The 13,579-nt window shown below is 53.3% G+C and overlaps 4 protein-coding genes across 4 annotated transcripts; 3 read left to right on the top strand and 1 right to left on the bottom strand.

The window, feature by feature from the left end:
* The first annotated feature begins 200 nt into the window (after window positions 1-200).
* B0T26DRAFT_381702 (uncharacterized protein) lies at window positions 201-1,520 on the top strand. The gene is made up of 2 exons (XM_060434705.1): window positions 201-488; window positions 578-1,520. The coding sequence occupies exons 1-2, from the start codon at window positions 340-342 to the stop codon at window positions 1,275-1,277; spliced, it is 849 nt and encodes a 282-aa protein (XP_060295292.1). The 5' UTR covers window positions 201-339; the 3' UTR covers window positions 1,278-1,520.
* Window positions 1,521-4,336: 2,816 nt separating this feature from the next.
* Window positions 4,337-6,940, top strand: B0T26DRAFT_754020 (uncharacterized protein; the record flags this gene model as incomplete). The annotated part of the gene is made up of 9 exons (XM_060445777.1): window positions 4,337-4,401; window positions 4,504-4,593; window positions 4,690-5,091; window positions 5,159-5,211; window positions 5,267-5,395; window positions 5,470-5,532; window positions 5,592-5,678; window positions 5,738-6,038; window positions 6,127-6,940. 9 exons carry the CDS (start codon window positions 4,337-4,339, stop codon window positions 6,938-6,940), a joined length of 2,004 nt encoding a protein of 667 aa, XP_060295291.1.
* Window positions 6,941-7,387: 447 nt separating this feature from the next.
* B0T26DRAFT_754019 (uncharacterized protein) lies at window positions 7,388-7,960 on the bottom strand (the record flags this gene model as incomplete). Its single annotated transcript, XM_060445776.1, has 1 exon — window positions 7,388-7,960. One exon carries the CDS (start codon window positions 7,958-7,960, stop codon window positions 7,388-7,390), a length of 573 nt encoding a protein of 190 aa, XP_060295290.1.
* A 4,763-nt stretch (window positions 7,961-12,723) lies between these two features.
* Window positions 12,724-13,503, top strand: B0T26DRAFT_678239 (uncharacterized protein; the record flags this gene model as incomplete). The annotated part of the gene is made up of 3 exons (XM_060440199.1): window positions 12,724-12,944; window positions 13,254-13,309; window positions 13,403-13,503. 3 exons carry the CDS (start codon window positions 12,724-12,726, stop codon window positions 13,501-13,503), a joined length of 378 nt encoding a protein of 125 aa, XP_060295289.1.
* Between the last annotated feature and the right edge of the window lie 76 nt (window positions 13,504-13,579).

Raw genomic sequence — 13,579 nt, 5'->3', positions numbered from 1 at the left:
TGTCGAATGGCTATTGGCGCCTGCCTCTTGGCAATTCACGATGAAAAAGAATGTCACGTAAAATAGGGCAGGCTGTCTCACCCAACGTACCGCCCGCTCGGCATGAGTTGATGATGGGCCGGTTGAGCTCACCGCAGTCGCTCTCGCCTTGGAGCATGTTACCGTCGCACTTTACAGCTCAGCGGTCATACCCCTCGACCGAGGGAAAAAAGGGAGGCATCCTAGACTGAGAAGCGTCGTTTTATGGCCATGGATGAAAATGAAGACATCCTCGCCGAATCTCACTCCAGCTTGGTGCTGATGATTCTGAAGCCCGCTAGCAGCATTGTTTGAGTCATCATGATCAATATCTTGGCTGCAAGTCTCATTGTTATCGTGGCCATTGCGGCCGCCCACGCCCTCCCAGACCAGAGCCCAGAAACACCCACCCGGCACGGTCATGAGAGGCAAGCCCGCGAGCAGGGGAAGCGTGGGTCTCCACTATCCTCGTACGTGTGAACCCCCAGCATACTCACTGACCGGCTCTGGAATATGAAAGGGATGAAAGCTAAAAGTGACCAATTCGCAGCTCTACTAGTCATAACACCAGTCGTCGCCCACGCGCCAACGCAGCCCAGTTCTCGTGCGATTTCCCAGTCTTCGGCCTCGACTCGGTCGACTGCGAGTACATGGCGTCGATTGGCATGCTGGGCCAGGGCTTTAACGCGCAGGACGAGAACGGGCGCATCTGGATCGGCTCGCAGGGGCCCAACCGGTTTACGTTTGTCAACGCCGCCGGCGTGCCGATAACGCTGATCGTCTGGTACATGGCGCCGTACGACGACCAGGCGTCCTTCATGAACGCCCGCGCGCCCGACATCAGCTACTCGCTGCCGACCACGGGGAGCGCCGTCGAGGTGTCGCTGGCCAACGGCGTGCCCGGGGCCTGGTCGGCGCTGTACAACCACTCGACCACGCTGTCGCCATACGGCCAGATCAACAACACGTTTGGCGAGTTCAGCACCGGTTCGTACGCTACCATCGACCTCTCGCGCCTGGTCAACATGCGGGGTGACCAGATGACCGTCATCGTCTCGGGCGGCTGCGTCTCCAACATGGCCACGTGCGTCTACACGTGCGTGTCCGAGGGCGACAATTCGTGCGGCGCCGCCGGCACTTACAACCTGCTCAACTGCGTCGGCCCCAACGCCGTCCAGTACATCGACCCCGAGGGGAACCCCACGGGCGGCTGCCAGGGCTGGAGCTTCGGGGGAGACATCCAAATTGTGATGACTTGAAGGGAAATTGAGTCTGGGATCTTGTGTAATGCAGCCTGCCGGCTCCGAGTTTGGTTAGCACCGGTAGCCAACCGGCATTGTTTGGTCTTTCGAGGGTCTAGGGTTCTGATTATGGTGTGCCAACGCAACTGACTCACCGAGATTCGGCTTGCTTGTTTTGATTGGCGCAAGACTAGACTGAGCAGCGTAGCGAAATGATTATATACCTAGGTGATAATTTCACTTTTGCTTGAGGATTGTCAATGATGAGGATGCATCTCAAGGTAGTAGTCTGTCTCTAAAATGTTTTAACATGGCAGGAAACGGCTTGATCTGGACACTTCTGTTCATCGTGGCGCAACTGGCTTTTCCTTCTTCCGCTTCTCACGATCCTTTCAAGTTGCTCGGTCTGCAAGTGACATTGATGCTAGACAAGTAGCCAACTAGGTAGTGTCAGTTGTTCCAGTATGATAACGTCTCCTATGGATCGTATGCCGTTCAGTCAATCTCTCGGAAGTCGAAGATTGAGGTAGAGCAGATTAATGGAGAAAGAAGATCTGCGCAGCCTTCAGCCAATATGAAGGAAGAAATACTGTAATCCGAGGGACTTTTCCATGCCTTTATCCACTCCAATCTTCGACCTTCGAGAGAGACTGGCAATTCAAGTTGATCAGAGCATCTCGATTTGGCTACCAACTTTGTCAACTATTTACTTCACTCTGTGCCTAAGTATCTTAGGGTTTCTAACAGACCTGACAAAGACAATGGATGTCGTCAGTGGCTTGTTTAGACTTTGGGATTCTGCGGCTTCACAAAAGTTTCAGCCGTCTTCGAATTGACGATCCGGTTTGCTACGCTGTGTCATCTGATGATTTATTTAGCCGAGGCATGTATTAATTGCTGCTTCTATGAAGTGCTTGGAAACGATACGATTTGAGGTAAAGCGGGGCATCCACTCTTTTTCTCTCCCCCCGCTCTTCCTTTCTTATTAGAATGTTTGATGTCATTGTACTCAGACGCTGAGAGCTAGATTCAAGACTTGTTGAAGAGAGAAACGGTAGGTAAAGTTGATATAGCAGCTGGGCCTCCCGGTTCGGCTCATTTTCTGAGTAGAAGCAATAAGTGAGATACGACGGTGGTAGGTAATCTTTTCGCAATGCGCTGGGGGAAGAAGGCATGATTGGGAGCCCTGACAAACCTGAAGGGATTCAACAGGCAGAGGCTTCACGAGAATGGGAATAATATCTGCAGCTGGCCATGAGGACAAAAGCTGCCAGCGATTACATATCTAGTAATTGCCCGACACTCGTCTTCTTCGGTCTTCCGCCATCGGAGAGCTTAGCAGAACGATGACGATGGGACGGGGAGGGAACTTACCCAGCTTCACCCCCTTAGACGGCGGAGGTAGAAGAAAATCGCTAACTCTCGTTACCAACAAAGTTGCCGGCCGGCAAACACGACGACATGCTCGTCGAAGAAAAGGAGTTAGTGAGAAGAAGAACCACTCAATATTTGCATCGAATGATGGAGCCCAATGCGTAAAAGTCACCATGGCTTGCCTGAAGAGTGCTACTAAGTACAGGCTGCCGACCACCTGATGTGGGTCTTGCTCGCAAAACACTTCGGACTTTTGGACGTACAGCGGGACTTCCATTGGACGAGCCAACGGTTGTCAGTGGGAAGCAAGATGAGTGGGCACCTACGGCATATGCACGAGTGCACCCCGGGCTTGGCTCGGGCGCGAGATGCAACGGGCCGGCCAAATGCAGAAAGCGTGGCCGTTGAGGAAATGGCGACCTACCTACATCGCTTTCACTGTGCAGGCGTGCAAGTAACGGCGGTGTGTTACGTAGTAGATTCGGGGGAAAGCGTGGCCCTGGATGGACTAGGTTCCATGGGTTGTCATCCACCGTCCTCGTCCGACGGATTGCAAAAATCCAACCCCAACCTTGCCCCGCATCCAAGCTTTTCTTCGTTTTCTTCACATTGCTTTCTGCATTTGCTTTGTTTGCCCATCAATTCCCGTTTTGGGCTTTCGCCGCAGGCCACCCGCGGGCTGATCAGCGGGCCCGGGCTAGCAAGGGACTGGAGACCCTGAATCCCAGGTAGTAGTGAAAAGATCAATCGGCACAACGGCTCTTCGAGCGGCCCTGACGTCAGCCAAGACAAAGCCGGCCTAGCCTTTAGGCACATGCAGCGAGTTACCTCAACGGCCCACGCTGCCATCACCAGGACAGGCAGTTTTGTGATGACAGAAAGAACTTCTGGATGAAGTTAAGGATTTGGCTGGAGAAAAATACCAATGTCGATGCCGGAATGTCCCAATACGCACCAATCACGGTCCCTAGAGAGACCATATCGGAGTGTCCGAGAAGATCAGGAGAGGGGCAGGTAGGAATATGCAAAAGAGTGCCGTCGGTGTTACGACACACAACAGATCTGCCCCTCCAACATGCGTCCAGATGAGACTCGATGCTCCGTTGACGAGGGCGGTGAGGACGGATCTCGAATCCTACAGCTGCTCGCCTGACCTGATTCCCTGCCGGCATTAGTTTGTTTGTGTCCCAATGATGAAAGTGAGGGGCACTGGTCTAAGAAAGAACAACTATCCAAGATGCGAAGCCATCAAGGCGAGCCGCCGCTTGGGGCCTAGTGGGGCTCTCTGAGCGTGTGCGGCCAGCCGTCCGCATTTGCTAAGTTTCCGGAATCCGCACGCGCCGATCCTTCAAGATCAATCTGCGGGGGAGGGCAGGGCAAGCAAGGCAAACTGGTTGGGGCTTTTTGCGGGGGGGAGGGGGGCGTTGTGGAGTTGTGTGCCGTCGATGGATAGATGGATGTTGACGGCAATGACAGGCCTGAGGCCATCCACCGACGTGCCATGGGCGGATAGTGGATAGAGTTTGCCAGTTGCATAATAAGTTGCCCGTCTCCCTGGCAGGACCCTGATGATCTTCTCTCCCTTTTTTTTTATTCAAGTCTCTGCGCGACCTTGTCTCACCTTGCGTTCCCGTTTCTCCCCCGTCGCCCGCGCAAGCACTTACATACGTCACTTCGGGAATAATTGTTTCCCGTTTTCGGCCATGGCCGACACCACCCCCGGCTCGGACGCCGCCCGGACCGGCAGCAGCCACGAGTACATGCCCCCGTGATCCCGTCTAATTCTAGTTTCCTGGCTAGCGCTAGTGTAACTGCAATTTTTTACGTCGTTTCATTTCGGTTGCTGATTACGTCTTGTTCGACCAAGCAGAGATGTTCCCAAAGGGGTCGAAGGAAACCACCTCGAAAATGGCGTTCCGGCCTCGCACCACGTTGACATGAACACAAACCTGGAGGCTAGGTACGCGTAAAGCCCAATCCTACTGTCAATCCATTGCAGCTTGTTGTTGTAAGATCCCGCCGGCTTACAACGCCCTTTGTTCCTTGCGCAAAACAGAATCCGGAACCCGCTAAAGGGTCTCTCGTACGAGCAGCTCATGAGCTGCGTTGAGGCGTTTGCGCACGAAAAGGGCCTGGCCGAGCACATGCCGGCGTTGCGTAAAGGGGCGCTGGTGGCACAGGACCCTACCGGCTACCAAGACATCACTGGCGATGAGGCGCTGGACGAAGATGAGAAGCGCGTCCTCCACGATGAGGTCGCGCACAAGTGGCGCCTCCCCATAAAGCTGTACCTGACCATTGCGACTTGCTCCATCGGCGCCGCCGTCCAGGGCTGGGACCAGACCGGCTCCAACGGCGCCACCATCTTCTTTCCCGAGATTTACGGCATCGGCGGCGACAGTGCGAGAGACAAGCTGCTCGTTGGCTTGGTCAATTCGGGCCCGTACATTGGTAGCGCGTACGTTTTTCACTCTCACCCCTATATGAAATCGGGTTCTTGTTTCTCAATAAACCCGCGATGACAGATTAATTGGGTGTTGGCTATCCGACCCCATCAACAACTGGATTGGCCGTCGGGGTAAGTAGACCAAACATGCCTCAACACGCCAGAACAGACTCTAACCTTGCGGTAGGAACCATCTTCGTCGCGGCGCATTTCTGTCTCTGGCCCGTCATCGGCTCTGCATTCAGCAATACCTGGGAGCAGCAGCTGGCAAACCGCTTGCTGATGGGCATCGGAATGGGCGTCAAAGCGTCAACGGGTTCGTCGCTATCCCCTCTCTAGCCGTATGTCTGTGTGTCTCGGTCTCTTACTTACCTGCAAGCGCGTACTCAGTCCCCATCTATGCGGCCGAAAACTCTCCTGCGGCGATTCGTGGCGCTCTGGTCATGTCTTGGCGTGAGTTATGCTCCAACGGAGGCCTCCCTTGTCAAAGAAAACCAGCTAACAGTGGAAAGAAATGTGGACGGCATTCGGTATCATGTTGGGCACCGCCATCAATCTGGCTGTGTGGAGCAGCGACATCAACTGGCGGCTGATGCTAGGTTTGTTCTGCCTCTTAGTGTGTTTCTGACTCTCAGGCTGACACGGCTCTCCCAACCAGGCGCCCCCTTCATTCCCGCTGTGCCTCTGCTCCTGCTCATCTATCTCTGCCCCGAGTCGCCGCGATGGTACATGAAGAAAGACCGCTATTCAAAGGCCTGGGACTCGATGCTGCGGCTCCGCCACCACAAGATCCAAGTTGCCCGCGACATCTTCTACATCCACTCCCAGCTCGAGATTGAGAACCAGCTGCTCCGAAACACCACTTATGTCAGCAGGTTCACTGAGCTGTTTACGATCCCCCGAGTCAGACGGGCAAGTATGGCTGCCTTTGTCGTCATGATTGCGCAGCAGATGTGTGGGTATGTACAAGCCTCGCTTTCATTCACTCGTGGCTTCATCCAGAGTCGAATTCATTTTCGCTTTGCTGACATCTGGCCTTGACTGCAGAATCAACATCATTGCCTTTTACAGCAGCACCGTCTTCAAGGACGCTGGATCGAGTGACCACGAGGCGTTACTGGCCTCGTTCGGATTCGGCCTGGTCAACTTCTTCTTCGCGTTCCCGGCCTTTTGGACCATCGACACCTTTGGCCGACGGTCCCTTCTGCTCTTCACCTTCCCGCAGATGACGTGGACGCTGCTGGCCGCCGGGCTGTGCACGCTGCTGCAACAGGGCACGGCACGCACGGCACTGGTAGCACTATTCGTCTATCTCTTCGCGGCCTTCTACTCGCCCGGCGAGGGGCCGGTGCCGTACGCGTACAGCGCCGAGGTGTTTCCGCTGTCGCACCGCGAGGTCGGCATGGGCTTCGCTGTGGCCACGTGCCTTTTCTGGGCGGCGGTGTTGAACATCACGTTCCCGTTCCTGCTGCAGTCGCTGACCACGGCTGGCGCCTTCGGCCTGTACGCGGGCTTCAATGTTGCCGCCTTCATCATGATCTTTTTCCTCGTCCCCGAGACCAAGCAGCGCACGCTCGAGGAGCTCGACTACGTTTTCGCCGTCCCCTCCCGCAAGTTTGCCCTGCACCAGATCGAAGAGGCCCTGCCGTACTTCTTCAAGCGTTGGGTCTTCTTCCGGCGCAGCGCCACCCTCAAGCCGCTGTACCAGTTTGACCAGGAGCACAAGAAGAAGAAGTCTACCAGCAGCGACGTTAGTGTGGCGCATGCGGCTAATGGGGGACACCATGTCAACGGAGCGGGGGGGGGGTTGACGGGGAGAAGACGAGACTGGATGGCGTGTGAGATGAAGAGTGGGGTATGAGTTTGGACTAGAGTTTGGACTAAGTAGTCTGAGAGTGTTTGGGAGTTGAGGGAGTGAGAGGATGCGAGGGCTTTCAGTCCCAACTGTGTTTGCCGCTCAATGATACCTCTTTGCTCAGTATACTGTCCGTATTGCCTATGAACGTTTCTAATTACTTATGCGTAAATACAGACCGCGATCTTTGTGAAGTAGCTGCTCCACGCAGCCGCCCTTATTTTTGTCGTTTTTCTTTGTTTTATTCTTTCCCCCCCTTAACCTCTGTTATAATCAGCGTCAGCGAGAAGAATTTTGAAACGCAGGCATGTTCCCACTCGCTATTCCTTCAATATGCATGTCCTTCCAAGCCTCATCATTCATCAACATTCCCATGAGATGGCCTTCGCTTGACCGCGCCTCGTTCATGACATGACATCTAAAAGCCGCCGCCCATGGAACCACCACCCCGAATCACTCTAGCAGATCCCCCAGAGCCTCCACAGCCTGGTCAACCAGCGTGTCGTACTGGTCTAGAATCTCGTCCACGAGCCAGCGGTTGTGCGCTGTAGCAGTAACAGCCTGGATCTTGTCGGGCGAGCCAAACGTGTCCGCCATTCTCTGCAGCATGGTCTCGATGGCGGCCAGCTGGCGCTCGAGGAACGCAATCCCGTCGCGCAGCTCCTCGGCGCGCTCCGGATCGCCCTCAGCCACCGCCGCAGCCCGCGCCTCGAGCACGCCGATGCCGTCGACCAGCAAGCTGCCACGGTCCGAGCTGCGCCGCTGCTGCCGCACAAACAGCACCACGTTGACCATGGCGCAGAACCGGATCTTCTTCACTCCGTGGCTGCTCATCGCCCGCCCGTCGCGCCCCAAGGCGAATGCAGCGTCTGTCATACCGAGGATCTCGAGCACGTACAGGTCCAGCACGGAGTCTTCTATGGTTAGGTAGTCGTCCTCGTAGTCGCAGTCGATTAGGGTTCGTAGGTCGTCGCGCACGATCAGCTTCGCGTTCGTGCGGCCTTCTAACGGCCTGAGGCGAGACATAGCGGCGGCCACAGGGAGTTTGCAGATGGGGTTGTGTGTTGGTACCTAGAACGAGGTGGGATGGGTTGGTGTGTGTCGTGGTGGTACGGGACGGGTTCTTCTTTCCCGTGTCGTGTACTGTGACTATTTGGCGGGTGCTCGGTGGCGAAGCGTGTAAAATGAGGGTGCTTCCAGATCAGACCGGCTAGGCGGGGGAGATATGCTGTGAGATTTGCGTGGTTTTCTCTTTTTGCAGTGGTGAAGTGGTGAAGTGCTTCTCACTGGTCAGATCCGGCTCAGTATCTCTTGGGACACGGCGGCAAGAGCCAGCACACAAATATGGCCTCGACCTCGCCACAAACGCATGTCAGTTTCACATGACCACTTTTGGATGATTTTGTCACGGGCTGGGGTCTGGGGGACCGACTGCAGAGCTCCGATGGAATCTCTAATTTTGGGGTGTTTGGTCACTTTTTCTTCGAGGGACTCTTTGCCTTTTTTTGACTCAGGCACGAAGATTGAGTTTGTGCTACAGTATGTGTATACCTTTACTCGTTAGATTTCACGCAGGTCGGCTCTCGGTACTTTTGAGCTTCTTCCTCGAGCCAGTCGGTATGCCGAAACTAAATTTCCGCTCAGACGTCGCACTTGGCCAATCAGGCTGGAGTTAAACTCCACGAGTTTTAGTTACTTCTAGTTCAGTTTCATCTAATGTGGTGGGATGAATGTAGAGATTCAACTTGCCAAATCAACGACAACCGAGGTACCGTCGGTGACTGGCATTTGGTGTGTGGCACTGAGAGAAAATAGACTTGATGGGAGATAAAGGTTGGGAGTCTCTGGGATTGTCTGGAAGTAAGGTAAAGCAGAAAGCTGCTGTTGCTTTTGTGCGGTAATTATTACAGCAGCGGCCTTGAAACAAGGTCGAAGCAAGACATGGGATAGAAAGCAAAGCCAGCCAAAACTAGTAGGGTCTCAAATTGTAGTGCTATTCTTTAGGAGCCTTGCCACCAAACGCTAAATCGAAAATATTAAAGAGCAAGACGTCTTCCGGCTCCAAAAGTGTTAGTGATATTAGTCCCGCCTCCGTTCCGAGCGGCCGCAGACTCCCCGACATACAATCGCAAGTAAGCTGAACGTGTCGCCGTAGCAGAAGCCCTGGTCTCTCTCAAAAAGGGTAATATTCGGTGTTGCCTTTGGGTCGATTCCCAGCACTTATTTTCAGAAGCCGCTCGTCTAAAAAATAACATCTCTCTCTCTTACCTTACTGCACTAAAATTCCAACTGCCACCACCAAAAACCTATTAAGCACCATTTGAATCTGCAACTTCACGTGATCCCAAAGTTCAACTCCTCCGAACTCTATCACGTAATTACGCCTCCCACGGCTTCCTCACGCTCAGACACGTCTCGACGTTTTGCAGAATTTCTCACCCTAGCTAGGAATTCAGATACAGCTTGTCGCAGACTATCTGTTACGGGCTACCTCCACACGAGACAAAACAGATGCTTGTTGGCTGGCATTGTGGTTAACAGAAGCTACCTAATCGCAACGCCCACCACACCACCTACAACATTTGGAGGGCACCGATATCGCCCCGGCCGATCAAGTAAGTGTCTGCAATGTCACATTTACTCAGATAAATGTGTCTAATTACGTACCCTAAGCATGGGCAAAGCCATGATGCAGCCATTCTCTGCTCCCCACCGGGCGTGGAAAGACTACAGAGCCGGCCGCTCGATGCGCAAGAACGCGACAGATCAAAAGGGAGCCGAATACGCAGAAAGCAAAGCAAGCGAACCTCGGCCTCGGCCGGCAAGCCCTCAGCCGGCAAGCCCTCGCCCGGCACGGCCTTCGCCGAACGAAGATGGCAATTTGACAAAGCGGCCGAGTTTCCCTGGCGCCTCGAGCAGGTCATCGAAGAGGAAAGCAACTGGTGCGGGATATGGGTACTGGAGGTCAAGAATATGCAAGCCATGGTTTGGGAGACGGTTCACGTAGCTAAGGAGAGCGGGTATGGTGGTAAATACTAGCGGGCGCCAACTACGCACTTACCGTTCCCGGAATGGGAGCGGGGCGATTTGAGCGCCGGAGGACACGATGATCTAATGGCATGGTTGGGTAAAAGGTAAAATGACGCCGATGGCAGATGCATCAATCGAGTGCCTCCTAATAGGACATACACCTAGTTAGATATACTTGACCTAAGGTATCTAATCAAAGAGCCTCCCACTTTCGAGATGATAGAAATAACTTAAACTCCCTGCTAGATCACCAAAACCGCATTTTTTGGTATTCTTTGGCTGCGTTCGGCTGGGTAGTCTCAGGCGAGGACTTTGGGGATATTAGGAAGGGATGTTGATGGACTTCAAAATTTGGGGTAATGGGAAGCGCTCGGTTTGGGAGATTATTTGGGGGAGTTTAGGATGGGGTAGTGGGGGAGTTTGGGTTTAGGTTTAGGTTTGGGTTTGGGTTTAGGGGGCTGGACATGGTTGTCGTATCTATGGAAGGGTGCTGTTGGAATCACCAGGTACCGGTACTGGAAGCAACAGGGCGTAACACGCCGAAGTCTGGTGGTTCAAGTGTTGATTGTTCTTGTCTGTGTATCTAGAAGAAGGGGGTGGCCGTAGGCCACTTATGTGGAAATCCGAGGGGGGGGGGCTACGCCTCCACCGCCAACCGTGTGGCTAGTGTATGCGCCACCACCCCCACCTCCGTGGCTGACTGGCGCGTTGTTCTAACAGGTGTTTTGTTATATCACACTTATTGTTGGCGTCGTGGAAAATTATTACTTCCCTTTTGGTTGCCAAGGATACGACGGAAATTGTCTATTACGACTTCCACGCTGTCAATCATCTTTCCAAGATAGGGCTGGCAGGCAGAAGTGGAGCTGGAGTTCCATGCGTCCTCGCTCTTGCCTGTTATTAGGAGCCTAAGGATATCAAGAAGGCAAGAGTCCTATCCTCAACCTAACAGACACTAGGCAAGTAACTTAGGGACAAGTGCCCCTTTCCTTCCAAGTGGCAAACATGATTGATGACCCCAAAGCCCATTTGCATGTTCCCGAACTTCTCTTCTCCTCTCTTCGTCAAACATCAACATTCGCTCAGTACGCGCAATACCTCAGACCCTTTCTTGATTCCCAACCTTCCAGGCTCTCGTTCGTTGCTAACGTGTATTATATAGGAATTTTAGAATAATTTTGTTGAAAAGAGTTTTGAAAGGACTGCGCCAGCGCAGGGCCAGGGTGGCCGCCCCCCTCCTCCTCGGGCCACCATCTTCCTTCGTCCCTCCTCCCGTCCTGGCCGAGTCGTCACCCCCTTGACCCACCCCCTCCATATCCGGATTCCTCTCCTCTCAGAGGCCGCCCTCCCTCCGAACCATAAGCGGTAGTTTTTTTTTTTTTTTTTTTTTTAGTTTTTTTTAGCATTGATTTTTCAGCGTCGTTTTTTCAGCATCGGGGTTTTCCGGAGTTTTGGCGTTCAACGTTGGGCGTTTGAGTAGGAGCTGGTTGGATGTCCGCCGACATTCCCCTCTTTCACAACATAAACAGCAACAGCACTGGCAATTGGTGTTCGGCGGTTGGGCGTTTAACATTTGACGTTTGGCGTTTGAGTGGGAGCTGGTTGGATGTCCGCCGACACTACCCCCTTTCACGACATAAACACCACCAGCACTGGAAACTGGGGTTCGGAACTTGACGCTTAACGTTTAGCGTTTGAGTGGGAACTGTCGGATATCTATCAACACCATTCACTGTTGCACTCGCCGACAACGCCTTCTATGACGACATAAAAACCAACGAAATCTGGTAATTCGCGTTTGGAATTTGGCGTTTGGCGTTTGGCGTTTGATTAGGAGCTAGGCTGGACATCTACTTACACCATTCGCTCCTACACTCGCCTGCATCACCGCCTTGGCGAACGCAAACGGCAACGGTGCAAAACCCACAAAGCCTCACCCCAACAAATAACATCCGACGCCACCATTGTCGTATTCGGGTCCCCGACGTTAATGAGCCTCGACTAGTCTGCCATGTCCTCCGGCATGAATCTCGCCCGCAGTTTTCCCCGCCGACTTGTCAGACCATTGTCGACTTATTTCGGGCTCAACTACCGCACAACAGTGCATTCGACCACACGGCAATTGCATCCCGGTTGACGTGTATGGCCATCTGTCCAGCGAACTGGGTTTTCACTGTCGACCTTCCCCAAACCAAGCCTGAGATGTACCGCTGAGTCTCTCCTTCAACTGTAGGTCGATGCATTTTTATCACTAGTCACTTCCACGACACTATCACCGCCGTCAACTCCTTAGACATCAAACGGCTTTCAACTTCAAAATTATGGTTCCCTGGCATCATCGAAACAGGATGCTCCGGCACAACTACCAACTCGTAGGAACACGCCACATACAACACCAGGGATTTGCTGGTAGTCACCCGCCCCCAACTACTAGTCTGGCGGTCGCTAGGCACTGGAAAATTCGGGATTCCGTCCGCTCTCCCATAAATAAGCCATGGCGACACGCCCGTCTTGGTGGGATAAGATCTAGACATCGCACCTGACAAAGGCCCGCTTGAGATAAGACACATCGAAGCCGCTGCGGATTTTCTGCGCAAACGATCCCCCCCATATGCCTTTGAAGCTGTCGATATCCATGCTAAAGTCTGGCCCGAGCATCATTTTCATCACCATTAGGAGTGGAATGACGACCGCGGAGCGCAGACTATGTGGTATTCTTCGTCCGCTGCGGCGATATCTGGGCTTCCTGGATCGGAGATATGTGTCCCGAGGTCGATCAAGGCCATGGCAACGACCGGGCAGATGTCAATTTCCACGAGAACGATATTCCTTTCGAGCAGTCCGTACATCTGCACGACGGTACCTATACCATCCTCAACGTTGTTGGTGTCCAAGGTTGGCGGGACAAGGAGTGGGAGTTCTACCAAGGTCTGGTGGTACAGAAGCCATACCCAACTCAAGCCGCCAAAACCGCGTTTATGTGCGTGGCTTTGCGGAGCAGGTGGGAAAAAGTGAGGGTTTTTGTGAGAACATTATCTTGAGATGGAGGGTGGGTAAGGCAAAGAGAGCCGCAAAGGATCTCTACAGGCAGCGTTAGACATGGCCGCTTACGTGTCGGTCTAAGCGGCGAGAAGGGGATATCATCTTCTTTATCCAAGGGGATAGCCGATTAGCTTTAAATGAGAGTGGCGGGATAAGGCGGAATAAGAGCAGCAGAAGAGGCGTTGCGTTTAATTCACTTACTGGTTGCATTCATTCTGCTCTGTCCATGTACGAACTATGGGGCCAGGCAGAGGGTCTTTATGGAGGCGGCACGTGCTTGTGGCACGGGCTACAGAGCGTGTTGTGCGTGGCTCATGTGTTGCTGCATTGATATTCGGTATAAATAGGTTATTGACGAGGTTAGCAAAAAGGAAATTGCCCTCTTTCACATATTAGGCAAAGAGATGCCTGCAGACGGACTTACCAAGCCCCTGGTACAGGATTTACATGTTAAATTCGTCAAAATTCTGGGACTGGAGTCCAGGAAGGTCCCTTAGTATAAGCCTTAACGAGACGGAGGATATTTGTACACTACTCATTTTCCCCACCACACTAATACTGCCGTTAACCTAT

The sequence above is a fragment of the Lasiosphaeria miniovina genome (assembly GCF_030549165.1).
Source record: "Lasiosphaeria miniovina strain SMH2392-1A chromosome Unknown B0T26scaffold_5, whole genome shotgun sequence".
In the NCBI taxonomy this organism is placed as follows: Eukaryota; Fungi; Ascomycota; class Sordariomycetes; order Sordariales; family Lasiosphaeriaceae; genus Lasiosphaeria; species Lasiosphaeria miniovina.
The sequence above is the reverse complement of the archived record's forward strand: the minus strand, read 5'-3'. Positions and strand labels throughout refer to the sequence as shown.

What these genes read in the sequence shown, in the direction of transcription:
- B0T26DRAFT_381702 (XM_060434705.1), top strand. Translation starts at nt 340, where the DNA reads ATGATCAATATCTTGGCTGCAAGTCTCATTGTTATCGTGGCCATTGCG. An exon ending in CGTGGGTCTCCACTATCCTC is followed by an intron (nt 489 to 577) that starts GTACGTGTGAAC and finishes CAGCTCTACTAG; the next exon opens with TCATAACACCAGTCGTCGCC.